We start from the raw sequence: 27861 nt of genomic DNA, 5'->3' as shown, positions 1-27861 counted from the left end.
CAATCCAGCAAACTGTCTACTAGATAACCCGTCCTAATTAAAAATAATGCTGAATAGCACAATATGGTTACTACACAGCAACAGGCAACTCTGCTCAAGTATCCATGTAAAGTGCTACTCTGGACCCACACTTGTGAAAGGTGCAGTCTTCTAAATAATTTCCTGAAGCTGCATATGCCAGCCACTCACAAACACATTTTCTAAGGCACAAATGGTACCAAATTATCAAAAAGGATGTGCTACAAAGCACAGTGACATAAATGCAAATAAGATGGAGTACAAATTGACAGGCATGATACATAGCCACTGAATTTATAAAATGAAGGCTCAAACTATAGGAGCCATAATTAAAGGTTAGGGTTTCCATACCACCTGGCAGCCATGTGTCAGAGAGAAGGAGGTACTGCAACAGGAAGGCGCAGCTGACTTGAGGAGGGGTAGTATATTTATGAATTAATTAAATCTATCTATCCTTTCTTTGTTGACTGGGTTAGTCCCACTAGGCTAGTAGGCTCTTTTCATGGAAGACTTGAGGTGGTATTTATACTACTTGGGGAAAAATTTGGCCAGGGCATTGGGAAACTTCCCTACCCTTTTACATAGGTGCAGTGTGATCTTTTACATCCACATGAGCTTCCACCAACTCAAGCAAATGGGGCCTCGGTTTAACACCTCATCTGAATGATGGCATACCCATGAGTGCATCATCCCCTTATGCTGCACTGCAGTGTTAGCATTTGATCTATCTGGCTTGGGAATTGAACCCACAGCCTTCTGCACCAAAGGCGAGTTTGCTACCTTTTGCACCATTAACACTGCATATATACAACATGTGGAGAGGATTCCATACCCTGGCATTTTGGAAGCATTTGCACACTTCTTTCAACAATATTCTCAAGTATCATGTAATCCTCAAAGGAATCCTTAACATCCTTCTTTTTCCTCCACACTACTCTGCAAGGAAGATTAATGCACCATCACATTAAGGAGTGCAATGACTGGCTGGAGAACTAGTGAAATGGGCAAGGACTGGGCTTCAAGGGTGAATGCAGTCCATACTACTGGGATACAGGCCAGCACTTTAATGGAACCCACTTAAACTAATGAAGGGGAGGCATTCAGATGAATAAGAGGACCAGGCTGCACCCCCCCCCCAAAAAATCTGTTAGTGCTTGCTATCAACCTGATGCACAATGATGCAAATGTAAAACTCCACCCAATAATTCTGAAGACTACACTCACAAAAGCCTCAAGAAACCATAAACTAAATAAAAAAACAAACAGAGCCTCACAAACATTAACACATTACCAAGTTCATCCTCGGATCACAATGTAGTCACTGCTGACTCCTATATGTGCATAAAGCACAGTATTATACCTACATGAGAAAAACATACAGAATCAAAATTGGGCTACAGAGATTAAAATATGAACATTATCCATTTTGTGTTAACATAAAATATGAACATTATCCATTTTGTATTAACAGTGGACAAACTAAGAAGGTTCTCCCAAATACTATGAGAAGAAATAGCCAGGGAATTGTTATGGCTAGGCTTGTATAGGCCCTAGGGCCGATAGTACCAACCTATGAACCAGATATGCAATACACAAAGGCAGAACTGGCATGTGAAAAAGTACATCTGCCTAGTGAAGTCCTTCATCGTATTTGCATATCAAGACAAACTTGGCATTCAGTCAGTGGCTAAGGACATTGTATTGGTTAGTTTGGAAATGATACACAATTAGCTACAGTACTTTTCACACAATCAACTTCATCTGTTTCTATGGGAATAAAAGTACAGAACAGAGAATATCCATCCCAGAGTGCCTTTTTAGACTTTTAATTCTCAAATGAAAAATCTTGAAAATATAAACATTAAAAAAAAATAAGGGTGATTGCAGTCTTGCTAAATGAGAGACATCCATACGATAAAATGGGGGATTCTCAAGCTTTTCTCTTTTTGAGAATAATTTAACTACAGCCCAGTTTAAAGATTCACAATGCTACTTCTCACTGGTGTAGGCCCAATGGTACAGGTGGTAGTCTGTTAATATTTCTGAAGAATTACCTGAAAGGCAAAAAACAAAGAAAATAAAGCAGGACTAGAACCTACTTACACAATACATAGCCATGGTATTTAAAGAGTATTACAGAAACCTAGAGTGCACCAAGTTTGCTATAGAGCTCAAGGATTTCTTGACTAAATTCCAAAAAAGTGAAGAAAAAAACAAACAAAGTAAATATACCAAGCATGGCATGGATGAACGGTAAAAATGCAGAACACCTTTAATGAAAAATCCGAAACCAGTCAACAAGTAAAAACCATAAAATCAAAAAAATTGAAGCGATAGAAAATAAATCTAAGATATTGAAAAGATAAGCATTTTCATCTCATCTTACGACACTTCTTCAGATAAAACAGCCATTAAAAACAACACTTTAAATATAAAATTTAACCAATTAAAATTCTACTTTAGCCAGGCCTCCAAAAATGATTCAATCCACTGATGCCGTGGAGGAACCAATCATAGGATTCCTACATACCACATCACTGTTACCTTGTACAATCTGACGACCTAGAATTTGACCAATCCCAAAAATGCACAAAAAACAAAGACCAATTCCTCGCTAGTCAGCAAGTATCCAATCCCACATGAATATTTGTCTAATCAACCAATGAAAAAGCTGATCCAAAGGCACAATCCAATGATCGCAAGAGATGCAAAATTGGAAAACAATTAAAAAAAATAAATTAAAAAAAGCCATTAATGAATATAAAACCATAAAATACAAAGATGACAACATTCCTTCGGTCCGATAACCATCTCTACATTGATAAGTCTCAAAACAGTAGAGATAGAAATGGAATCATTCAGGCCAGGATAACTGTAAGCATTAGTTTGCAATTGCCATAGTAATTCAGGGTCTGTATCACATGAGCGAATAGGAAAAACCGCAAATGCTCACAATCTCGAAAATACCGGACCTCGAACTTGCTATTGTGGGGGGCTGTGCCCCGCACACCCCTCTAAATATATATTCCAACTCCGAGATCGCACTACAGTGAGGAAAGGGCAAATATACCATTCTTCACTGTACCGCGATCTCAGAAAAAGCACTTGAGGCCCGGTACTTTCGAGATTATGAGCGTTCGCAGTTTTTCCTATTCGCTCATATAATATAGACCCAGTAATTCATGCTTCTCTAAAAGCAAATTCCATGGACTACCCCTCAGATCTTTCCATAAATGTTCCAGGATACAAAATCTGAAAATTGTGTCCAGGACTCCCTTGAATGTACTTAAACAGGGCGTTTGTCTCATTTATTTGAATGTCATGTAAGTGCTCATAGATCCTCTCAATTTACGCTCCGTTTTGCCAATACGGAAATGGAGACAGTTCATGCAACACACAGCCCCTTTTGACTGGCAACTGAAACGTCCATTAATCTTGATCAAACTATGGTTCAAATGCAATTGTTCACATATGAGAATGGAAGTGCAGTATTTGCAAAAACTGCACTCTCTCATTCCTGGACTTTTGACTATGTTAAAAAATATTGATTCAAGGATGCTCTTAAGGTTCCTGCCCCTTCTGAACACTACAGAATGTCTCAAATGGATTTTTTTCTCCATTCACCTTCCTTTAGCAAAAAATGCAAGTTATTTTCAAGAATGTTTTTAATGATCACATCATCAGATTAAAATGTTGTAATGAAAGAACTGACATGGTCACAATCTCATCCCTGTATATCCCTGGGGCGGCAGGATTAACAGTGTTTACTCCAATATTCTCCAATGAAATACTGACACACTTGTCCATCCAATATGGGAATATGGGGGAAAAATGCCCATTTTGTCATTTATTCATGACTTCAATTATAAGATCATCAATTAACTTACTGGGATAGCCGTGTTTCAAAAACATGTCCTTTAAAAGGCACTCATTCCAGAACACTTCCTCATCCGTGGTCATTTTGGCAGCCTGTACCAACTGACCTCTGACAACCATCCTCTTATGGGCCATTGGATGGGTGCTGCTAAAGTGCAGGAAGCTGTTGGAGTAAGTCTCTTTCCTAAAAGTTTTTGCCGTAAACCTACTATTATCAGAATCCTTCTTCAACCAAATATCGAGACAGGCAATATGGGACAGATTGCTCAGAGAGGTAAATTTCAAATATTCAGCAGTTTGATTCAAGAAGGGAGGGAACATAATCACCACTACCCTCCCAGACAATAAGAATGTTTTTCCGGTATCTTGTGTCAAAAGAAGAGAATTTGAAATAAGAGGTCAATAAAGTATTTCCTCTCCTACTGAATCATGGTGATACTGACAAATAAACAAAACACATGCAGACCCCATAGCAACACCAGTCTTTTGTAGAAATAATTCATCATTGAATTTAATAAAGTTGTTCTTGAGCACACTCAATTGAGTTCATTTGATCCAAATTCTGGATAGCAGCCTCACAAGCCATCTCAAAACATTGTAACATAGGTTGTACTGGGGGATTGAAAGTGGTTGACAATCTTAAGGGATCTGAGACATCAACCATATCTTGCCATATCCATATGCCTGGTAGGTACAAATGAAAATCCTCATGCCAACAGTTCACAACACTGACAATCTACTTGAAATGAGGAAAAATTATAAATGTAAAATCCTGTGATTTCTGATCACATGACAAGTGGGCAAGGAAAAAGACTCCATCCTATCATCATTCCTTATCATCGGTTGTTGTGAAAGTTCTACTGTCTCCTGGTCCCTACTCTTACAGGGGGATCATTCGTCCTGGTGACTCTGCTCCAATTTGGGAGATTGTTGTAAATGCACTTTCATATTGTCTTACAGGACTTCTTCAGATAAAACAGCCATGAAAAACAACACTTTAAATATAAAATGCAACCAATCAAAATTCCACTTTAGCCAGGCCTCCAAAAATTATCCAATCCACTGATGCTGTGGAGGAACCACATCCCCGGTTGCCTTCTCCAATCTGATGACCTATAACGTGATCAATCCCAAAAGCCACAAAAAAAAAAAAAAACAAAAACAAGGGCCAATCCCTCACTGGTCAGCAAGTATCCAATCCCACATGGATATTCGTTTAATCAACCAATGAAAAAAGTCGATTCTAAGTCCCATTCTAAGAATACAAAATTGGAAGACCTCTAAAAGCTGCTATATCCCACAATGCTTTAGATTAAAGTTAGTATACTTTAAACCCCTTTAAATTTAATTTTAAAGTTCTTTCCTCTTCTTCCATCTGTGTGTGTGTGTTTTTCTCATAATTTAAAACTTGGTAGTTTGTTTTATTTTTGAGTTTAAAATAGTGTAATCAGTGTGTTTGACTGGGTGTGTGTGATTACACTTTGAAATGTCTAAAGACTCAAAGGTCTCAGGCTTCACAGAAAATGTCTCTGACGTCACACTTTGTCCCTTTGCCTGCAGGACTCCTGTGACAAACTGATTCTGAGAGGTTTACTCAAGCCTGAGGTTCCCTGACTGTCTCTGGGAAAGCCCGCTCAGCTACTGAGCCGAGACCTAAACCTCCGTCTACATCGGCTCGGCTGTTTCCTCGGCTCTGGAGCTCCTGTGTCGGTTAGACCTTGAACCGACATCTAGAAAGAGGTCTAGGTCACCATCCCTTGGCTCCGTTCATTGGCTCAGCATCTCCTCTGCTGTCTGAGCGGAGCCAGATCTCTCTCTCTAGGCGAGGCTGTCAGACCGACCTTCAGAGGGTGACTTCTTAAGTGTCGATGCCTTCGGCTCCGATTTCTTCCGGACTTCCATCGTTGGCTCCGAGGGGTGGCATCGGACCCTTGCTGGTGACATCACTACCTCTGGCTCTGCCTGACAGTGTGTTAGAACCTGGTTCTACTCTGCCTCAGGTCATGTCGACTCACTCCCTCATCCCGGACCCGGAGAGCCAGCTCCTCATCCCTGTGGGTCATCCTCTTCGAGGCCTCTCCTGTTTGCAGAGCCCTCGGAAACACATAGACTCACCTGAGTCGTCACCTCTGACACACCCCCCCCCTTCTGAAGATGTCTCATTTGCAGACATTCTAGAAATCCTTAAGCAGAGGTGGCCAGTCCTCAACCCTTGGAGGATGAATCTGTGTACCTTCGTTTGGCTCTCGTCCTTCCACCTCCTTCATGCAGGTGGTAGCAAAGGCATGGGCGGCTCCTGATTCAGTGGACCCCAGGAGACCCTCAAAATTCATTACAGCACCAGCAGATAAACAGTTTCTGACAAAGGAGTTTCTGTGCTGCTATGCTATGAAAGTTGCTGCTGCCACGTGGACTTACTATCCTTCCCTGCTGCCCTGTGGATCCCTAACACAGTGCCTGTCCATCCATGACCACAGGGGATCGGGAGCGACCTGTCCGTCAGCGACATTGATGTTCGCTTTTTGCTGCGCTTATGCCATTTTTGAGCGTTCATGCAGAGACCGGATCAAAGGAGTGTGACATGTTGAAAGATCCTAACTGCGGTTTTTCAAGAAGAGGCTACCTCAGCTGCTGTGCCTGAACCCCTAGAATACTCCCTCCTCCTCTCCTCTCTCCTCGGCTGCTGGGGGCGGAGCGAGCAGGGGCCCGGGTGGACAGGTTACTCCGGCACGGATGGCAACCTGGATCGCGCAACATGCAGCACCTGGCCCCCTCCCATATTTTGGATCACCCCTTTTTGGTTTGGTTCTCCTTGAAAGCAAGTGAAACTCTCAAAGAGAGGGTGACTAGAAAGAAAAGAAGACTTCTGCCGCTTTTTCGTCCGTTTTTCTTTCTTCCACTTACCCCAAAGGTCAGAGGTCAAAGTGGAGTGGAAAATGTGAAAAAATGTCAGATGAAACTTCTTGGCCGGTCTTTGCCTGAGTCGCTCACCGGTCAGAGAGGGGGGGAACAACAATGAGGGGGCGTAAGAGGCAGGGGGCAGCCTAGGCAGGGGGGGGAAGGGCGGCAATGATGATAAGCCCTTTCAGCATCCCTTCAAGATCCCTGAGGGCCTGCCCGAGGCGAGTACCCACCGGAGTCACTGGGCAGTGTCACTCCTCCATCCTATCCTCAAGACATTTGCAGTCCATCATTTCCATCCCATTCCATTTTCCATTCCTTTTCATTCCTTAGCATTCAAACCAATCTTCCAAAAAAAATCCCTCGGCTCAGCTCCGACTCTCTTTGCTTTGAATTTTGAAATTTGCAAAAAAAACAATTCAGCAGTTCATTCAGCCCAAGCCAGCGGAATCTACTCCAGGTTCTTTCTCTTCCAGTTTCAAACAGGGGACTGGGGACCCATTTAATTTTGGATCCTTGGATCTCAGTATCAGTCACAAAGAAAACAAGGACGGATGGTGTCACGCTGCAGTCCATCCTTCCTTTGGGGAGGGGACTGGGGATGTGCTCTAGATACCTTCAGGAGGATGCTACTATCACAAAATGAACAGCGCGCTCCAGAAGATTCCTCCGCTTCAGGCTGGGAACCAGTCATTTTCAATCAGGGCCCTGCCCTTTGGTCTTTCCAGGTGTTTCCATATTTGGACGACTGGCTCCTCACAGCTCCCACCAAGCATCAGCTTCAATAGCCAGGGACTACACCTTAAAATTTTTGTCAAAATTATTTATTTGTCAAAAGAAATTCATTTTTATAAAAGTCTGTTTTGTCTTTACTTCATAGGCATAAAATTTAGCTCTATTCAACATAGTCACAAAAGACTAAGAGATCAGAGAGAAGACAGATCAGAGAATAACAGACAAATACAGCTACTACAAACTCTCTCAAGCAGAATCTAACCAGGTTAGTTCATGAATTTTATGCTTATGGTTAATGCCTCGCTCCTGCCATACATTAGCAGAGAATCATGAGAATCCTTCAATGATGATGCTCTTCACAATAATCATACTTCGCAACTTAAGCACCAGCCACTTCCGATGTCTCATGAAATCATCAGAGAAATCTTTCTTCTGTGGTGTCTTCCTCAGTGGTTCTCAGGGGAAGACCCTTTGTCCCTTCCTTCTGTTCTCCCCTCCGGTCTGCTACTCTGCGCCTCCTGATCGGGTGGGGGCATTGGGCAGAGGCATCAGGGCAGAACTGACAATAGCCAGGATGCCACTTGCACCACAAGCGTTCTAGAGCAGAGATGAGCAGTTTAGATGGCAAAGCAAGCCCTTCTCTCTTCTCTAATCCAGGAGAGATTGCCAAACTGACAATATGTAATCAGTGGTAACAATATACAAACAAGTGAGGTGCTATCAACCTGTCCCCCAGAGCAGGGAAAGCACTCAGACTGTAGCAATGGACTTTCTTCTCAGCGGTTTCTGATAGCACTACATCCCCGGAAGTCAATCAATCATGTGACCCGGTTCGGGCAGTCATGCCTCACCTCATGCTCTCTGAGTCTGTCGACTCTGAGAGAAATTTTTCTTTTTTCTAGGTCAGCCTTGCCCTGACCTTTGCTTTCATACTCCCCAAAACAGCAGTGCAGAGATTATTTTCCTTTCTGGCTTCACAGCACATCCAGCAGAGGGCCTCTGGTCAAGTTTGGCCCAGGGAGGGGGACTTCTCCTTTCCTTTTTCCACTAATCTCAGAGTGATACAGAGCACTAGTCTCTAAAGTCAGTTGATCCTCATTCCTCTCATACCTCAACAGGTTCAACAGGTCCTTTTTTCCTCATTTTTTGTTTTGTTGAGGGGCACCATCTCATCTGGAGTTCAGATCTTTTTGCCCATCAGTCGATCAGGTTTTCCTTCTCCCTTCCCTCTCTCCTGAACCTCACTGGTTGCTTGGTTCCTCCATTCCAACCCCAGCCAATCTTCATATCTCATCTTCTCAGAGAGATTTGATATATTTTATAAAATTCCACCTCGAAAAGATTTATTGAGTAAAATGGAAGCGTTTTGCCTATTGGGCTCAAGGAAGGGACATCGATCCTTTCACTGCTTCCATTCAAATGGTCCTGATTTTCTAGCTGAACTCTTCCATGCAGGTTCATCTCCTTCTACTCTTAAAGGTTCAATTGGCAGCTATTTCTAACTTTCATGTGGGCATTTCAGAGTCTGCCATAATGTCCCACAAGCTTTGCAAAGCCTTTTTGAGAGTTTTTTTCTCAGACCTCCTATAAGAAATCCTCCTCCTTGGGACCTAAATTTAGTTCTTAGTTCTTTGATTCTTTCCGAACCTGCAGCCCTGTTACGTTAAAATTGCTATCATGGAAGACCTATCATGGAGACACCTGGCTAATATGCGCCTTCGCTGAAGAGTCTCAGAACTTCAAGCACTCAGCCCCTCCTTATCTGTTGTTCCATAAGGACAGGGGTATCTTCTGAACCAACCCGCCTTTTACCTAAGATAGCCTCAAGTCTAACCTAAATCAAAGCATTGACCTTCCTGTTTTTTTCCAGAATATTCTAATAGGTCTGAACAGAAATTGCATTGAAACAATTCAGAAAATCTGACCAGCTGTGTTTGTCTCTTATGAGAAGGCAGAAAGGGACTTTCAGTTTCAAAGGTATCATTATCTAGATGGCTAACATCTCTGATTTCCCTTGTTTATGAAATGAGACACCAAAAGCTGCCTAACAAACCTAAAGCCCATTCTACCAGCTACTCTATACTTCTCCAAGACAGACTGCCTATTGACACCATTTGTGCAGCGGCTACTTGGGCCGCTACTCCTCATTTCTCATTATAAGTTGGATTTGGCTTTGCTTCTAGGCAGAGCTAACTTTGCATCCACTGTTTGTTTGTTTCCACTCCGTTAGGCCACCAGGACAAGACAAGGTGGGGGGCAGGCCGCGAGGGCCAGAATGAATGAGATAGACAACAACAGATAGAAGTTATGTTCTTACCATAACATTCCAACGTGGTGTGTTCTTTGTCTTCTCCTTTCTCCTCTCCTCCCCCCCCAGACCTAGAGGAGGAGGATTGTGACCTTTCTTTCTACCTTTCTCTTTCCTCTACCTCTTTGCACGATGCTGTGCTGTTTATATTTTTATTTTCCTAGATCAGGCCCTTTCTCTCCTTTCTCTTTTTTGTTTATAGAGGTGGACTCTTTTTTCCAGTTTTCCTGGTTTGTATTAGCTGGGCCCTAGCTACTGGCGAGATCTGTCTGAATTCATGCAGCAGCATTGGATATAGGGGGGGCAGCCTCGGGGGTGGAACCAACTCTGAGCTTTTAGAGTGGCAGTCGGGCAGGGTCGGCTCGAACCCCATCCAGCAAGAGATACAAAATTGGAAGACAACTAACATGGAACGTTATGGTAAGAACATAACTTCTATTTATAAAACAGTAAATATAAAAAGACATTAATGAATATAAAACCATTAAGAACGATGGCAACTCTCCTTTGGCCTGATAGACAAGTCTCAAAACACTAGTCATTCAGGTCAGGATAAATGTAAGCATTAATTTGCAATTGCTATATTAATTCATGCTTCTCTAAAAATTAAAATTACAAAATTAAATTCCAAAAGGTAACAAAAATCCTTATGGGGGATTTTAGCTACACAAATACTGGGTAAACTACTCATCCTCAACTAAATATGGCCTAATATTTAGTGACTGTTAACGCATACTGAAAATACAAATTACAACCATTGGTGGCAATACTTTTGTATTAAACTGAGGATTTTCTGCTCCTCATCTATGGTTATACAAATTGTAATTAACATAGAGGATTAGGATAAGTCGTCGAGCATAACCTGCTTATGTGGTCGAGACTTGGATGCCAAGATTTTGGCATCCATGTTAAGAACAGTTATGACTGAAGTCCCAGTCATAATTATTTGTATCTCAGGGAGCTTTATCTGCTCCATGTACTACTAAATACAGGGAAAAAAAAATCACCAAGTGTTCTGCTGGCTTTCAAAGCTGTACAGCAATTAGCGAGCGCTGACAGAAAGACAAAGTAAGAGATTTTGTTTTGCTACGAAACGTCAGGAACACACTACCAGTACAGACAGTAAACAAAAATAAATCTGTTTTTTAATCTCCCACTGTTGTTTGCTAGTCAGTACTGGTAGGTTTAACTGCCAAGCACAATACCTGCCTTAACAAGTAAAGCAAGAGTGCTTAACATTTGTTAAGATTGGGTCTCGCACTAAAGTGGTATTTAACTGATTTGTCATTTTCTGGATATCACAGCATAATCACCGCACTACATACACTAGAAAGGACATAATACCACCATCTTTTACAAACAGTTCCTTAAATAAATAATCCTTCCTAGACTTTACCAATGCAAATTATGACTATTAAACATGTTAAACAAAACATCAGTCTGTGAACACTTCCTTAATCTATATTAAAAGGCTGGACTGGTATTGTTTCAGTTTTACTTCACCTATTTGTTTACCAGATAAATCCAATGGACCCTTTTCAGAGGTGGCCCTTGAACACTTTCTGGTTAAGTTACTTGCTCATACTCACACAACAGGCAAAAGGTGGGAGGCATCAAACACCATACTCTGGGCACAGGAATCAACTCATTAACAGCTAAGAGCTTTAGTTCTCTGTACCAACTGCCAGACAAATCACAGAAGGTTAAGGGGGTGGGGGTGGGAGGCTGTCATATCAGACCAAAACAATTTCAGACCCAACAGTCTCACCAATATACCTCATAAAAATGGCTGAGGAATCCAGAATGGATTTATCAAAAACAAAACTACTGTCACATATGGAGCGGTTTGGGTTAGTCTACATATTATACCTTGTGCTATTCTGCACAACAGCACTGCCTGAAAAAGGGGTGGCAGTGCACGCTGCTCACCTGGCTAAGGCATCTCACACTACTATGCACAGGCAAAACTTGGAAAATTAAATGCATTAACTGCCTCTCCATTTAAAACTCCAGGGATAAAACACTGGTTAAGCAACAGGATGCAACACGTCAGGATGGAAGGTTCTCTAGTTTATTCTGATGGGGTTTATCAATGGTCTTCTACAGGGCTAAGTATTGGGGTCATTTCTTTTCAGATTATTCTTCTCAGATATAAAAGAAGAAGGTGAGTTCTGGATAACCAAATATGCAGATGACTGCAAACCACGTAAAGCAGCTATCTTAATGTCGACCTCATCTTTAAAATGACAACAAATGTAGCATCATGAGGCTTGACAAAAATAAATAAAAATGCAATCATTAGGTATCTCTGGACAATTATGTAGCCCATCTAATTACTATACCAAGTAGATCACTGTACCATTTTATACCTCGCTGTCCTGAACACATTACCGAATACAGTGGTATCGGTTTCCTGCATCAGTGGAAGAAGCCACCAGAAGCAACGTGAAAACATAAAGCAATTCCTTAAAAGGAAAATAACTGGCTAAAAGAATTGAGCTATTTGGAAAATGTTTTCAGAATGGTCATTATATTAAATTCCAGTATATAGCTCAGAGAGACAGAATTTAACTGCATTCAGTGCAAATCCCTAGAAAATACTGCAACAATGGACAGGAGAACATAATAAGTTTGTGTTTGTGTGTGTGTGTACACACACACACACACACACACACACACACACACACACACACACACACACAAAACACAGCTGTGACGAAATATGCAGCACCTTCCAAGATTATGTAATAACTTTCACCTTAAAATCGAATCAAAATCATTCATGATCTTCCTAAATTGTATCTACATAAGTAGAAAAAAACATCAAGCTGGGGTTAGAGCAAACCAATTTCCAGAAGTCCATGATGCCGCAAATGTGACAATCATAACCTGTGAACTCAAGAGATCTACTTTAGCCTGCTTAACATAATAAATCATGGGAAGTTAAAATGGTACCTCTGGACTGTAGAATTACACATAAAATGTAAATCTTATGCAAGCGGTCACATAACAGAAACAAATGAACAACAAACCAGAAAGCTTCACCCTTCTAGCAAGAAGGATAACAGAATATTTTCTAAAATAAAGCCTTAAAGACCAGTGCAGCGCTTGAATGAAGAACTCACAAAAGATAAACTGTACATAGTTAAACAATTATTTTAAACTTGTTAACTTGCAATAGCCCTCGGGTATAGCTGTTGAGATGAGCTTCTGAAGACCAATAAAAGATGAATACACACAGACAGCATTGGAGGAGTTCTGCAATAGTAGTCTCTGGGTTAAAAGTGGTGTGTGATACAGAATACAAAACATTACAGTAAACTGTATCTGAAGTGAACTCTGTGGTAGGGTTCCCCACATATCAATAAAATCTGAACATGGTCATCTCTGATGTCTACAAAAAACGCATTAACAAGTAACTAAAAAAATGCCTTGGCATCGCTCTCTGCACACAGTACAAAGATATACAGTAGAACAGATACACAAAGCAATACAGACAGGATGAGCTGCGACCTGACAATTTTGAAGTAAGTGCGAGTGCATGTGTGTGGTATGGAAAATCAATCACAGCAGGGCCAGACACCTGGTGGTGTGAACATTGGCTCTAGATGATTGGCCCTGTTGATGTGACACTACGACCCCATGTGCAAAAATGAGAATAAGGGGGTTGTGAACAGATCAAATGTAGAGCAATTTAATACATACAAGTACGCAATGCACTTTATCTTCCCACAGTTTTCGGTTTTCAAAACAAAAAAAATTTAAAAGAAATTGTGAGGAGTTTACATGAACTGATTTAAAAAAGCAAGTAACCAGATGGGAGAAGGCAATAAGGAAAGCTGGGAAATTCTGGAATGTACAGCAGAAGGCATCACCAGTAAAAACAGTACTGTAACTGCAAAGATCCCATATTGGACTAGGAAGCTGCTTTTCTGGAAACCACTTATCTGCTATGGGACAAACAAAACTGGGACTGTCTTACGGAATGTAACCAAAATAATACAATGCTTGCACCACAAATTTTATAAAAATTTATTAAAATAGCTTAACATATAGTGCAAAGAAGGCAAAGTGGAGATCACAGAGACTTACACAACTAAAAACAGATTTATGAAAATGTTAAAAAAAGCATCTTTCACAGAGTATAAAGGATGCTTATATTTCAAAAGGTTTCCTGATAGACTGGTGGATATCGAACAGTTATTAGATGGCGGGCATATTAAAGACAAATGGGGAAACAGAAATGCAAGTTCTGGCTGCTTTCCACAAAAGATGTCAGTCTGCAGGATACCCACCGAGATGATGTCCTAGGTGTCATTATTGCTCATATGTGAAAACCTTCCCAGGCTGTTAACTCCTCCAGATATCCATATGCAAATGGATTAATTCCTGTCATGTATCACAAACTGTGTGAGCACATTCATACAATTAAGGGGATAGCCTTCCTAATTTAAATACTTGGCAGAGAGGGGACAACAAGAACTTGGGGTACGAATTTCAAAATTGCTGAGACATATGATTCAGACGAGGGAAGAGTAATCTTCCACAGCATAAAATAAATACTTCCTGATGAGAAATTCAGGAGAAATGTCCCTCTAAAGAAGGTTGTGGGTTCAGGCTGCTAGGTGGTAAGACATTTCCCTGCAGTATATTTGGTTTGGGACACATGGCTGAAGTGGAATTCAGGGGCAGAGACATTAGGCTGAAACGTATTCTTTGTGGCCATACAAAAGCACACACACTATGCCCTTAGCTTCAATAGCCAAGTGCATAGGGGCAGGGGAAGTAATGTGTATTACATTTGTTGTAGTTACATAATCATGCATTGCACACTATGTAGAAGTGTGCTACAGCATGAAGGAAGTCCTGCATGCCGCTCTCACACTTAAGCTCCAATATGTGTTCTTGGCAATTGTTATATTGTTATATAGACACTGCAAAGAGGGTAATGGTCCACACACACACACACTCATATAGATATATATATATATATATATATATATACACACACATACACACACACACACACTAAAGGCATTTTCATTGTATAGTGCACTTTCATTGCCACTGGCATGTCCAGTGGGCATACTGCCACTGACACCTGCCATACTGCCTTATAATTCTAGGTGCTTTGGGTACCACGGTCATTATTTCTCCCCTCTGCACTTGGTGATTGTAGCTTTAGAAATGGCACTGGGTGCTCCTCTATGCCTGGAATGAATCTGCAACATCCATATGTCTCAGCCTCTGAACTTCACTTCAGCCATGTGTCCTAATTAAATATACCGCATGGCTAAACACCTAGTATCATTTAAGGCTGATCTAGTATGTGCTGGTAAGGGATGAGATGCTTAACAACCATACTTGTTCAGCAAGGATGATCTGCATCTCTCATACCACGGCTTACGCATACTGGTGAAAGCTTTTGCTAAACCCCCATTGTGCCATTTTTAGGCAAGGCCCAGTTAATGAACCTCCCAACCCAACACCCAAAATAACATCATACACTGAACTATATCAAGTTGGCTTTACTGAGCTAGAAATATAAATAAACTGATGGACCTTGAGGCCCTCTTGCATTTGGAGCACATCCACGTAAGTGTTATTACAGAAACCTGGTTTAAGTGCCCTGAGAAAACAACCCCAATCCCTGGGTTTTGTGCTTACCTCTTTTAGACCCGATGAAGACTGTGGTGGCATATCCATATTTATTAGAGGCCACATTACCTAGAGACACAAACAAACAGAGCTTACAGAGATTCAAATCACACTAAATAGGAACATCTATTAAATCATAGTGTGCTGCAGGACCCACTGTATGTCTCCAGAAAAGAATACAGCATTCCTTAATATTGTTTATGAACTCCTCAGAAGTAGAAATGCTGTTAAACTGGGGGACCTATACCACCAAAGATGGATATAGACAAAAATTCTCACGTTTTTATAAAGAACTCACTAGTCCAGATTGTTAATGAACCCACCAGAAAAAATAACTGACATGGTTCTAACAAACTTAGCATCTGCATGTACCATCACCAAGATATTCCAATCACTAGCCAAGTCAAACCACAAACTACTAACCTTCTCCATCAAAATCTCCAAACTGTCAGAAGCAAATGTCACAGACTTCAAGGAAATCTCCTGCACGTCTATGATGTGTTTCCAAATTAGAGTATAACAGTCTTAACCGCAATGCTGATACTGCAGAGTTATGAAAACAGGTTCTATTCACAGTCGGAAAAATGTATTAAATTATAGTCCCAACAATATCTAAGTGAATGGAGAGGTTTAAAAGCAAACCAGTGGGGCTGTCCTCAAGTATTAATAAACTATATAATAAAACTATACAATGAAAGGAAGAAACTCCTAAACCTATACAGAAGAACAAAAAAAAACTCACAAAATTAAGGAGATTGTCAAACAGTAAGAAAAAAAAAAATACTAAACATGACATTAAAAAATAAAGGCATCCCTTGAACTCGGGCTAGGTACAGAAACCAAAGACAACTATAAATCATTCTTTAGCTATGTCAGGAAAATAACACCGAACACTACTCGATGTTTTTTCATAATGCTACTATCTACTCCTATCTAGTGGACATTGCCAACATACTGGCAAAGAAATTTACTGCCAACTTCACCCCAGCAACATCTATTCCAAGCCCACTTATCCCTGTTGGAATCAAGCCTCCAACCATCACAAAAGAACATGTATTGAAAACACACTACCAAATGAAGAATACCTCATCCACGAGTCTTGACAACATACCCAGTCGCCTAATTAATAGCACTACACAAGAAAATGTGGACCCACTCCTTAACCTCTTTAACATGTACCTAGCAACACATTTTGTCCCACAGTAGTGGTGCTCAGCTGTTGTGATGCCCCCTACAAGGGTGACCTCACTACTGACCCTAGGAATTATGCATAGTCACGTCTATATCACAACTGATGTCAAAAATACTATAAGACTAGACCCTATCAGTATGGCTTTCTCAAGTGTAGATCTGTCTAATGAATCTTGTGAGTTTATTTGACAGGGTTACTCAGAATGTAGACTGTGGGCAAGCTGTCTACAGAGCATACCCTGACCTTGGCAAGGCATTCAATACCATACCGCATACACATACAATAAGCAAGCCGAAGGAGTTCCAAACCCATATGTGGTTAGGTTCATAGTCAACTGGCCTTGGAACAGGACTACACTGTAAGATTTGGGAGGGAGGGTGCATCCTCTGAAAGTGTGAAAAGTGACCCGTGAAGTTCCTCGGGGATCTATGCTGGGACCTTTGCTATTTGACAACTATTTCTGAGATCTCAATTTATCCAGCAAAGATCTCTGGTTAGCCGAGTTTGCAGATGAATGTACACTGCTAGTTGTCAAGTCTTCCTCTGACATACTAGCATGCCAACATGAGCTTACACTTGTCAGTAGCTGATGTACAAAAACATTGGCTCAAACTCAACAACAAAAATTGCAACACTGTGGGATACACACCCCTTAGATTCAGCTCACAGCATATGTAACAGACCACTTCTAAAAGAAAAGGTAATGAGAGACCTTGGCATCTAGGTAGATAGTGCCCTCATGTTTGATTATGATATTGCAATGGTGGTTAGGAAATCCTTTTACTATGTACAACTATTAGTACAAGGTATTTCTTCTGGACGTAAAGAAGTCTTCACCTCAATGTACTCCATGCTGATTAAACCCATCACAGAGTGCAATGCCCCCTTTGGACTGACCTTTCTAAGCAGGTCAAGCAAATAAAAAGATCCTAGAGTTTTGTAACTTAAGGATCATGAGCATAAAAGACCTGAACTACCAAGAAGAAACAGAGGCTTTATCTCTGTACTCTATTTCACATACACTTTTAAGGGCAATCTGTGTCTTAATTAAAGGGCTACAAGGGATTCAGTAGTCCAATACTACAGACCTTGAGGCCACGGTTTCACCACAGTGTTCTGATTCGACTACCTCAAAGTGTAATTAGGGGAAAAAATGATGTAGTTAGTACTGGTAGGGGAAGAAAATGGTCACAGAGTGCAGTCCTCATTTCTCGAGAATTCTCTTGGCAACATACAAGCTTAGCGACCATTCAGTTGACAGTGGGTTGGTATGGCCACAGAAAAGTCGCTTCCCCAGGATGTGACCTAGTTAAAGAAAGAGGCCATTCCAGATGGCTCACTCATTGCAAACTGGCTCAGGGATAGAACCCACATGGTCAGAATAGCAGGTGCCATGTCAGACTCTATACCAGTTACAAGTGGTGTCCCACAAGGCTCAGTCCTGGGACCTCTCTTGTTCGGTATATATTTCTCCGAGGTACAGGCTAACACGGGTGGACTATTGCTGACCAAGTTCAGAGATGACTGCAAACTGGGTGCTATAATTGACTCTCCGACTGACACAAGCATACTCCAAAAGGGTCTCAAAGAGACGGATAACTGGTGCCAGAGCCATGGCCTAAAGCTAAATGCCAAAAAGTGCATAGTCATCCCCTTTGGAAAAAACAAAGTGCCCACAAATTACCACATAGATGATAATCCATTAAGTACGGAAGACGTGATTAGGGACTTGGGGACCCAAGTATATAGCAATCTCTCCTTTGACAATCACGTTGCCAAAGTGGTTAGAAAGACCTTCTATATAGCCCACCTTATCATGAAAGGGTTCACATCTAGATCAAGAGAGGTCATTGTTCCCCTCTACTCATCACTTATCAGGCCCAAAATTGAGTATGATGCCCCGTTTGGGATGTACCTTACCCGACACCTTCAGCAACTGGAAAGACCCCAAAAGTATCTCACCAAGAGGATCAAGGGGCTCAAACAGATGCCCTATGCAGTTCGGCTAAAGAAACTCCATCTCTACTCAGTTGCGTACCGCCTACTCAGAGGCGATCTGTGTCCGATGTATAAAGCCATGTCCAACCCAGAATTAATGGACATGCTTCACCTCAGGAAATCTAAATCCCTTAGAGCTACACGCTCCAGGGACCTGAACCTCAACACAGAAATAAATAGGACATGCTGGAGGGACAGATTCATATCCCAGAGGCTCCCCTCACTCTGGAACAAAATCCCAATCCATGTCAGGCAGAGCACCTCACTGACCCTCTTCAAGAGAAATCTTGACGAATGGATGGGAGATCGTAAGTTTACCCCTGGGATCTCTTCTGTGTTGCTGCTTGACAGAGGTACAATAAACAAACCTTAAAAGGGCTACCATCTGTGACCTAGTATACAGAGGCACAGTCAACTAATCTAAAAGGGTGGCGAAAGCCAAACATACTCTGGCTAGGCTTATAAATGCCCTAGGGCAGATAGCCTAGTATTAACCTATGAACCTATGAATCTTGGATCAGCAAGGTTTCACAGGAAAAGGGGGCAAATAATGGGTACCCTCCTAGCTGATGTATCAGACTACTGCCACACTGCATGACTTAGACCTTCCAATATGTCCAAAGATTATAAAGGTTAGCAGTGACAGGAAAAAAATACTATAGAGCTAAATCCTCCAGTCTCCTGTCTGGACTACATTCCCTGAGCCATATGCCCTATGAAGTGTCCTTCATCAAAAGGCAGACACATTCACTGTGATCATGGAGCCTAGGTTGTTTGGTACAAAGAACCTGCTTGAGGGAAAACTGTATAGGGAATTGTCCATCATGCCGTACACCTCCTGCATGCTGCCAACTGTGAAAAATCACTACATCTAATGGGTCGCACTTCTGTGGCCACTAAACTATTGAGGGTACACTAAATGACTCACACGTGGCACCTTGCATGCAGTAACATTATAAACTTAAGTGGTCATTAAGCTCAAGGACTAAAGAGACAAATTTGCTGTGAGCCATGGTACTGTCAACAGCAAATGTACAGTCTCCAGAATACTCAAGAATTTCCTCTAAAAGCAAAAAATGCCTGACAACCCCTTTTACTATGGACCCTCAAAATCACAGTAAATGTCCTGACAAGCTGGCAAGTTAAAAGAACTGTAAATTGTGTGCATCAACAAATTGGTTGACACTGCAGCTTACGTAAGTGAATGTAAATAAACACAAAAGATGGAAACACATTGGTATTCAAAATTGTATTTACTTCTGCATGGTACTGCAGCACAACAAAAAAATATTTAAAAACAGATTATGGTAATAAAAGCAACATGTAAGAATTTATATACATGCACAGTATTATTCTTAATAATAAAATGTAGCATGGCATAATTTCTATCCATGATAAAAAGGCTACATTCTGCCCTTATTACTAACATCTTAGCAAGTGCTAGAAGTTGTCAAGTTAAATGAACTTGTTTTCCCTTACTATTTCTTGCTACTAGTAAGTGTACTAGTGCCTACCCTCTGCTACTTTTAAAATGTATCCTGGTTATTTTTTGTCTTTTCTTCCTTCAGATTACTGGGCTAAGGCCCATCTAATCTTTTATATACTATTTCAGTTTACCTAACAACTGTGGCTAAACCATCAGATATAAATGGGCAGACTAAACTGGCCAAGCTCTTCTTAGCTGGTTTTACTGTCAAGATTTCTATGGGTTTCACATGTAAATATCATTAGGAAGAGAATTATGGCTCTAAATAGAAAGGAAGAGAAACAACATACCAGAAGGTGAAGTTTCCTGTAGCTCATTCAAAAAAAAAAAAAAAAATAGAGAGAGAACATTTACATAAACTACACAGTAATGAATAAGATGTAACGCAGAAGAGGACCTGAAACTATTTCTGAAGGAAAGGCAATACAGTATATTTACTTAAATAATATTAAATAAATGAAATGTTATTTAATACTTTCGCAAAACCATATACTGTTTAACAGCTGCAAGACAACCTAAATTATCTCTTAAAGGAACTCTCAACTAAGTGACAAAAAAAAAAAAAAATTCACTAAAACAGCATGATTTGAATTCAGAAAGCAAGGTGCTCTAAAATACTAACACTCCTGGCTCCATTCAGCACCCTGTGAAATAAAGGCAAGCAGTACATGTCAATCCACATTTTTTTCTGGCATAATGTAAATGGAAAAATGCAGAACAGTTTCCAACGAAGTAACAGATCTCCTTCACTAACATTTTCCCATCAGTGTGACTATAATTGAAAAAAGGAAGCGGGAAGGAAGTCATTAAATCCAGTAATAAGGAGAGACCTGATCTGCAAGGAAGTTCTGCTTAGCACCAAATAATTCATACAACTCAAGAGTCATCCAAATTTCACATATCACTTAGAAAGCAATTAAGACCGTACTTTTTAGCCATTTGGGATTCTCAGATATGCTTGGTTCTGCATCCTATTTCCCTTTAGGTAATCTTGTGACACAACAGTAAGGATTAAACTTAAAAACAATTCCAATGCAGCTCTGCAGGATACTGCAGGAACTTGAAAATCATCTGCACAGCCATGCTAGCGTGGCACTGTAAGGGATTAGTATCAGTTTTAAGATATGCCTCTGATTTAGATTTGCCCCCTGTTTAAAAAGCAGTTTAAGTTGAAAGATATGCACAATGTTACTATGACCCCTGGGAGATGTGGGAAAAATGCTGTGATTCTTCACATGCAGACAAGTTCTAAGCACTATGTAAAAGCAGAATTACTGGAGATTAGTTAAAAAAAATGAACATTAAGGTATCACAAGGTTTTTAAGTAGCTAACTGGTCACTCATTGACAACAGCCCTGAGCAATCTGTTGTGGACAGATTCTCCTCTCTCTCATTTCCCTACCAAGTTGGAGAAGCACCATTGCAAGTTGGTTACCAATCCTGAGGTCAGTAACAATAATACAAATGCACAGAGACGCTATTAGTACTCCCTTGTCAAAAATAAACAGCAGCACTCTCTCTCTAAAGTTACAACACTATTTAAGAAACTGCAATTCTATAGAAGTCACTCAAGTACCCTACAAGTAACTACTAAAGATATTGCTATCTAAACTCTTTCCACAAATCAAAACATAAATTAATACAAAAGAAAATGTTCAATCATGTGACAAAAATCAAATTTCCAGACACTTTACTAAATATTATTAAGTGAATTTGCACACAATATGAAAGAGGTGGTTGAAAAAAGTGTGGTCCTCATACTTCTCAACCTCTTAGAGCAGCAAATCTAGAAAAAGCCATACATTATGTGGGGACAAAGGCCCCAAAATAGGGACACTAAATATTGCTCTTACAAACTTAGAAAGCTGATAGAATAACAGGTTTTGCATTAGCATGAATTTTCTAAAGGGCATGAAATCTGAAACTCAAATGTCTGTCATTATTTTCTGATTTCAATCCTCAGTGATTTGCCAGAGAACCACAATTTTATGAGAAACAGACCAAAAATATGAAGCAAAAATCTGGACATTCTGCAAACATCTGTACAGTTGAAAGGTATGCTGGTCTTTTAGACTAGCTGTATTATGTTTCTGAATCTTCTTACAAAGGTCTGCAAACCTATCTCATTAGTTTACAAAAAAGCTCTCCTATGGAAAGAATACTTTTTATATTAATATCTGGATTTATTAATTTTGTTAAATCAACCTATTCATCTAGGATAAAGCTCTTTTTCAAGGGAGACCTGACTATTACATACATATGTCCAGTAAAACTTTTCATAGTAAATCTTCATGAAACTATCATGATGCAACTGCCATCAAAGACAAGAATCCTGTAGGTTGCATGTTTACATACTACATAATCTTCTGCCCCTCCCCTACAAGACAAACAGGCAAACATACGTGTATGTAGCCATATACACTTGCTGACTACATTTTGCTTATAGATAATGTTTTAAGACCTACACTGATACTTGCTGGTATAATCCATTATGGAATAAAAATTAATATGCTATCATTAAAAAAAACAAGGATAGAAAAAAAAAAAAGACACTGTACAATGGGCACTAGAGCCCAAAGTCTAGACACAAGAACCCTGAACTTACCAAAGTACTCTGCCTTAGGATGGGATGCCTCCATCTCTTGCTCCAGGCGCTGGGTTAATGCTTCTAATTTTAGCTCAGCATTTGAAAAACCTCCTTCTTGCTGGCCAAGCAGAGGCTGGCATGGCAATCGCACCCGTCCAGATCCAGAGTCCTGCTGCTGGGAAGAGGCACTTTCTGCCATACTGGGTGACTGTTCTCTTGATAAAGTGCTGCTGCTGCTAGAGCTAAGTGGGGCAGGGTTAGAGTGCAGAGCGTCAATGGTATAATCTACTGGTTGCTGTCGACTGGAACTGCTGCTATGACTGAGATGGGGTCCAGGCACAACATGCTGGCTCTCTACATTATACACAGTTGGGTCCCAGCTCTGAACAATACCTGGAGTTGCAGAAAGGAAAGAGGGGGCATGGCTCTGCTTAAAGCCATTGGGCTGTGAAGGTATAGCTGGACTGTTCAGTCTTTCTCTACTATGCTCTCTGTATTCATTCGGAACCCCAGATTGTGTACATGTCACATCATAAGAACACTGCTGTTGCTGATATGGCTGTCGATCAATACTTCCTGAATCAGAAAGTATACGGCCTCGGGCCCTGGGTCCAGATGAAACTGAGGCTGGATCTGATCTGTTTGGACTTGATAATACAGGCAGATCTACCTGAGTGTGAGATGCAGCAGAAAAGGATGATGATCGAAGATGAGAAGGCCCTGGCTTCATTTCACCCAATCCACCGGCAGCACTGGGAGACAGAGATGACAAGGACTGTGAGAAGGATGATGACCTCTGTCCAGTGTTTTTTTGTTCCAACAATCCTGTTTGAGATGAAGTACTCTGCAATGCAACAGGAACTCGTAGTTCAGTTCCAGAGCCCCCAGGACCCATCCATGAGTTTAATGAGAGTTTGTACTGCTGATCTACGTGTGTTTTGGTGGGACTTTGGGGCACCACCTGATCACTGTGGCCAGTGAAAACTCCTGAAGTACAGTATTTTTCCTGGGTGTCCATTTCCCAGTTGGACTGGGGGATGGAAGATGACTGCTGTGGGATGCACGAATTATGTTGATCTGGTGTAACTACATAAAGAGAATGACTGTCTGCCACTGCACCTGCTTTATGATGGTAAGTACCAGACTTGGACATCCCCAGGGACTCCAGATTTTCGTATGGATTCTCATAGCTGACTTTTCTAGCAGATGTTCCTTCTTGAGATGCTCGATATTTTAACCCATCTGAAAAAGGAAACCCAGTTGTGCCCAGGGGTGGTTTTGCTGCAGCTACTTCTGTGCCAGATCTGATGCCCCCTTGTTGCAACCTGTCCCATCCCGGCTGCAGCTGTGGCTTTGACTGCCCCTGCAACAGAGCTCCATTCTGTACATCCTGCTGTTTCTGGTGATGTATTTTGCTCATTTTGTGAGCAAAAACTCTTCGAGTCTCTTCAAACTCTGGAGTATTCCCGGCCCCCCTATCCACCCGAAACAAGCCATCCTTAGAAGCTTCGTACATATTCAAGTCTTCAATAAATTTGGAAGCCTCCAGTCCAAGATCGTCGTACTTCTCCATTACTGATTACCTCCCAAGATCTGGCCTGGACGGAAACTACGGCGTAATACACTTTTCAGTACTTTTAGTAACGGTTGCGCAGTGGCAAACCCCGCCTACGCCCACTATCTGATCACGCCCGAAGAAGATGAGAGCGCATACGTAATAAATATTAATGAGCTGGCGGTATTGACGCGCTGCATATTTGTTGAGATCAGTAGAAAGTTAATCAAGGTGTTTAGGTTTGCTAGGTTGGTTACCTTCATTGATGGAGTCGGATGCTACTGCTGCTGCTAGGAATCCAAAGCAAATGGGACATTCTAAGGAGAAAGAAGATGGGTATGCTAATTTCTGTAAGTCATTGCCTGTACAATAGGAGAGGGAGACTCCAGATGTTGTTGAGATGGAAGCGTATGGTGTGTTGCTAGAGTGAGGAAGTTACCTGAAAGTTGGGATGGTCAGTGACTGAGTTAGTTGCAGCTACAGGAGACATTTCGACGAGGTGTCCGTCTAGTATCGTGGAGTCTGAGAACTTGGTGAAAACTCCTTTGAGTTTCGTGGGGTTGAGCTAAGTGATCAAGTTGAATAGGAGGGAGTAGTCAAATGTCAGGGTTAGGTGAACCAACTATTTGCCACTTTTACCTGTTGGCAGACGATGCAGGAAACGACAGTGTGGTGTAGGCAATTTGCGTTAAAAATTCTAAGAACTAAACATAAATTCTTATCTGTTTTTTTTCTGTGCTGCTTACTTGCCTTCATTACTTCTTTGTTCGACTGGCCCTTTAGATCTCCACATACCTCTCAACTGTCCCTTATTTTGACTCAAGTTTTAGCCCTGTCCCTCTTAATCCGTCCCAAAACTGGTGACTTTTGGACTAAATGTAAGTGACAGTTGTGATGGCCTGTCTACCCCATGCCAATAATCAAGGGACCTCAGTCCTCACAACTGAGAGACTGTTACTAAGAACAGGAATTAATTTGCACAGTATTTTCAGATGCAGCATAGTTTTCCCAAGAGCACACAGGGAACATATGCCAGACCTGGGACTGGACTCTGTCTCCAGATCCCAAACAAGACTCACTTTGGAGCACTGTATCCCATTTCCAAGTAGCTGACACAGCCACGTTTGGGTATTTGATTTTCACAAACATATGCACACACACTCCTGGGAAAGGTGGTACTAGCTGTACCCCTTCTGTCCCGACTATAGGGTAACCATGCTGCCACCAGTCAACTACTAAAGCTGTTAGAAGGGTATCCAATTATACTGAGTAAAATCAATACTAATATACACGGTAGAGTGTAAACAAAGCAGCAATGCTTTTTGGAGTGGTTACGGCATCACTAAAATAAGCACAAGTAGTCTCAAGATGTTAAATGTAGTCTAAAAGATCAGCCACAATGAAAGGTATAACAATATTTAATAATAAGCAATAAAATAGAAAACATGAGAATACTAAACATCCAACAATCACAGGAGAAATAAAAATAATACAACTGGACAGATTTAAACAGATGCAGAAAAACAATGCTTAGCTAATCTCACTGCATTTCCTGACTGTTTAAAGAATAACTGTTCCCTAGCTAACTTAATAGAGCAAGGCAAGATTAGATGTTGAGATGCTTACTTCCACAAGGCAAGGCGATGAGCCTCCAACTAACTGACGCAGATCTTTTATATCAGGTTCCAAAGAAAACCAACCAAAACAAACTGCTGTGAGAGTTCCGTCCTCTCAGTGCTGGTTATAGAATGACATCACATTTGTTCACCTGACACTGGTACAATACACATTCCGAGCTTTGCTAAGATCTGTTGCAGTATTTGAAAATTGTAGAAACATTTGAAAAACTTGTACTCTTCCCTTCCATAAATCTTTGTTTAAAAGTATACATTTAATCAGTTGTAACAACACTGTTGATATATTTTTAACACAAGCATCTATACAAGTTAGTATGATAGTCAAATGACACAAAATTATTTGCAAAACTCCAGTTAACTATGCTGACATATGTTACACATGCACTGCCCTATTCTCCTTGGCACAGATGTCAGTACCTCACATTGTCGCAACAATAATTTTAGTTTTATAAACGTTTTTACTTCAGGAGATGTATATTAATTCACATGCTCTTATTCTGTCAGTGTCATATTAATAGTACTAATATTTTAAGTGTCCTTGATTTTTTTCTGGATTTGTCCCTAATTCTGTTGAGATTTGTCCCTGATTTGTTAAGAGCTATCCCATGGGCAATTTCTGGACATGGAAGGCTTTAATTCAGTCAGCTGTTGTGGCTTGTATCCTGTAAGCCTGTTCTTACATGCGTACTTCACAACCTGCACTGATTCTGGATACAACACTACATGCTGCTTGGCAAGTAGAAGGATGTGTGTGTGCTGTTTTCAGTTACAATGCTATGGAATGTTTGTCAAGGACTGCCTCTCCAGTCTTTACAAGATCTCTTACCCTGCCCTCTATCAAGTAGGATGCTTTCTGTTGTCATGTGGTAAAGCACACCACTGCCTTTCAACCAGTATAGCTTAGCAGGTGTTGACTATATCAGCCCTATCCCTTTCAGTGCTTTTGTAGATGTTACAAGGCTAGTTTAGTGTAAAGACCATCCACACTTTGCCAATTATGACTTTCAGACTGTACCTCCTTTCTGAAAGTAGGAGAGGCCATTTAGTCCAATGATAAATTTGAGGGTACCCATCCAGTGTTGGGTCAGTAATGAACCCATATTATTAGTTAGGGCTGCATTCTTCTATTCCACAGAACCAGTGGTCAACCCTTAATTAACTAAGAAGTGTTACAAAATCTCTCCAAGTAACTGCATTGAGGTGGTAAGTAAATAAAATGCTTAGGTGAGCAAGAATTGTTACTTGTTTAGCTTGATGATTTCTGCAAAGCAAACATCTTTCTTCCTGCTCAAGTCTGATTACTAGAGGTTTTGGTGAGGCATTTATCTGTGTATAGATTACCTATTTTTTCTTTTATTTCCACTCCTCTGTTAGCAGCTTTGTATCTTTTGCATTTTTTCTTAACAGTTGCTGTATTTTGTATTACTATTGATTATTTTTCTTCCCAGCCTCTCCTTTTAATTCTACTTTCCCTGAATCCCCACCAAGCCAAGTTCGATCTATTGGCCTGCAGTGCTCTTTAACAGAACTGGGCAACCTTGGGATGTGTTGTTTTCAGATTATACAAAAAGTATGTTTTATCCTCCAGACAAAATTAATTGCTAGTCCTTGTTTAATTTCTATTTTTAAGTAAAGCACTCCCATCACGGACGTTAGCCTGCCCCCTCCCCATACTGTACTTCCTAACAGCAGTCTCCCTTTGCAAGCTGTTTCAACTATTTGAAAGCCCTGCTACTAAACCCTTTCTCCTATAACTTGTGGTCTTTCTAAATCCCACATACTCCTGGTTACAAGTGTTTATTTTATTTCAAAAGAAAGGTATGCAAAACAAGTAAGTCCAAAGTACCTACTGATTTTCCTTATTGTTTCAGAACATTAGCTGCCCTCCCATTCTGTACTTCTAACTGCAA

At 40.8% G+C, this 27861-nt stretch overlaps 1 protein-coding gene across 4 annotated transcripts in view; it reads right to left on the bottom strand.

Moving 5' to 3' along the window:
* Positions 1-24386, bottom strand: part of LIMD1 (LIM domain containing 1) — a 516411-nt gene extending 492025 nt beyond the window's left edge. For 3 of the 4 annotated variants that reach the window (XM_044064671.1, XM_044064673.1, XM_044064675.1), the window contains exons 1-2: positions 22778-24386; positions 15506-15565 (exon numbers count right to left, since the gene is read on the bottom strand). In XM_044064671.1, the coding sequence (XP_043920606.1) occupies positions 15506-15565; positions 22778-24332 (1615 nt within the window). In that variant the 5' untranslated portion in view covers positions 24333-24386. The remainder of the gene's footprint in view (positions 1-15505; positions 15566-22777) is intronic. The other variant, XM_044064672.1, reaches the window with a different exon arrangement.
* Positions 24387-27861: the final 3475 nt, after the last annotated feature.

Source organism: Protopterus annectens, chromosome 3.part0 (genome assembly GCF_019279795.1).
Source record: "Protopterus annectens isolate FY-2018-M chromosome 3.part0, PAN1.0, whole genome shotgun sequence".
Lineage (NCBI taxonomy): Eukaryota > Metazoa > Chordata > Ceratodontiformes > Protopteridae > Protopterus > Protopterus annectens.
This window is presented reverse-complemented; position numbering and strand designations above follow the sequence as displayed.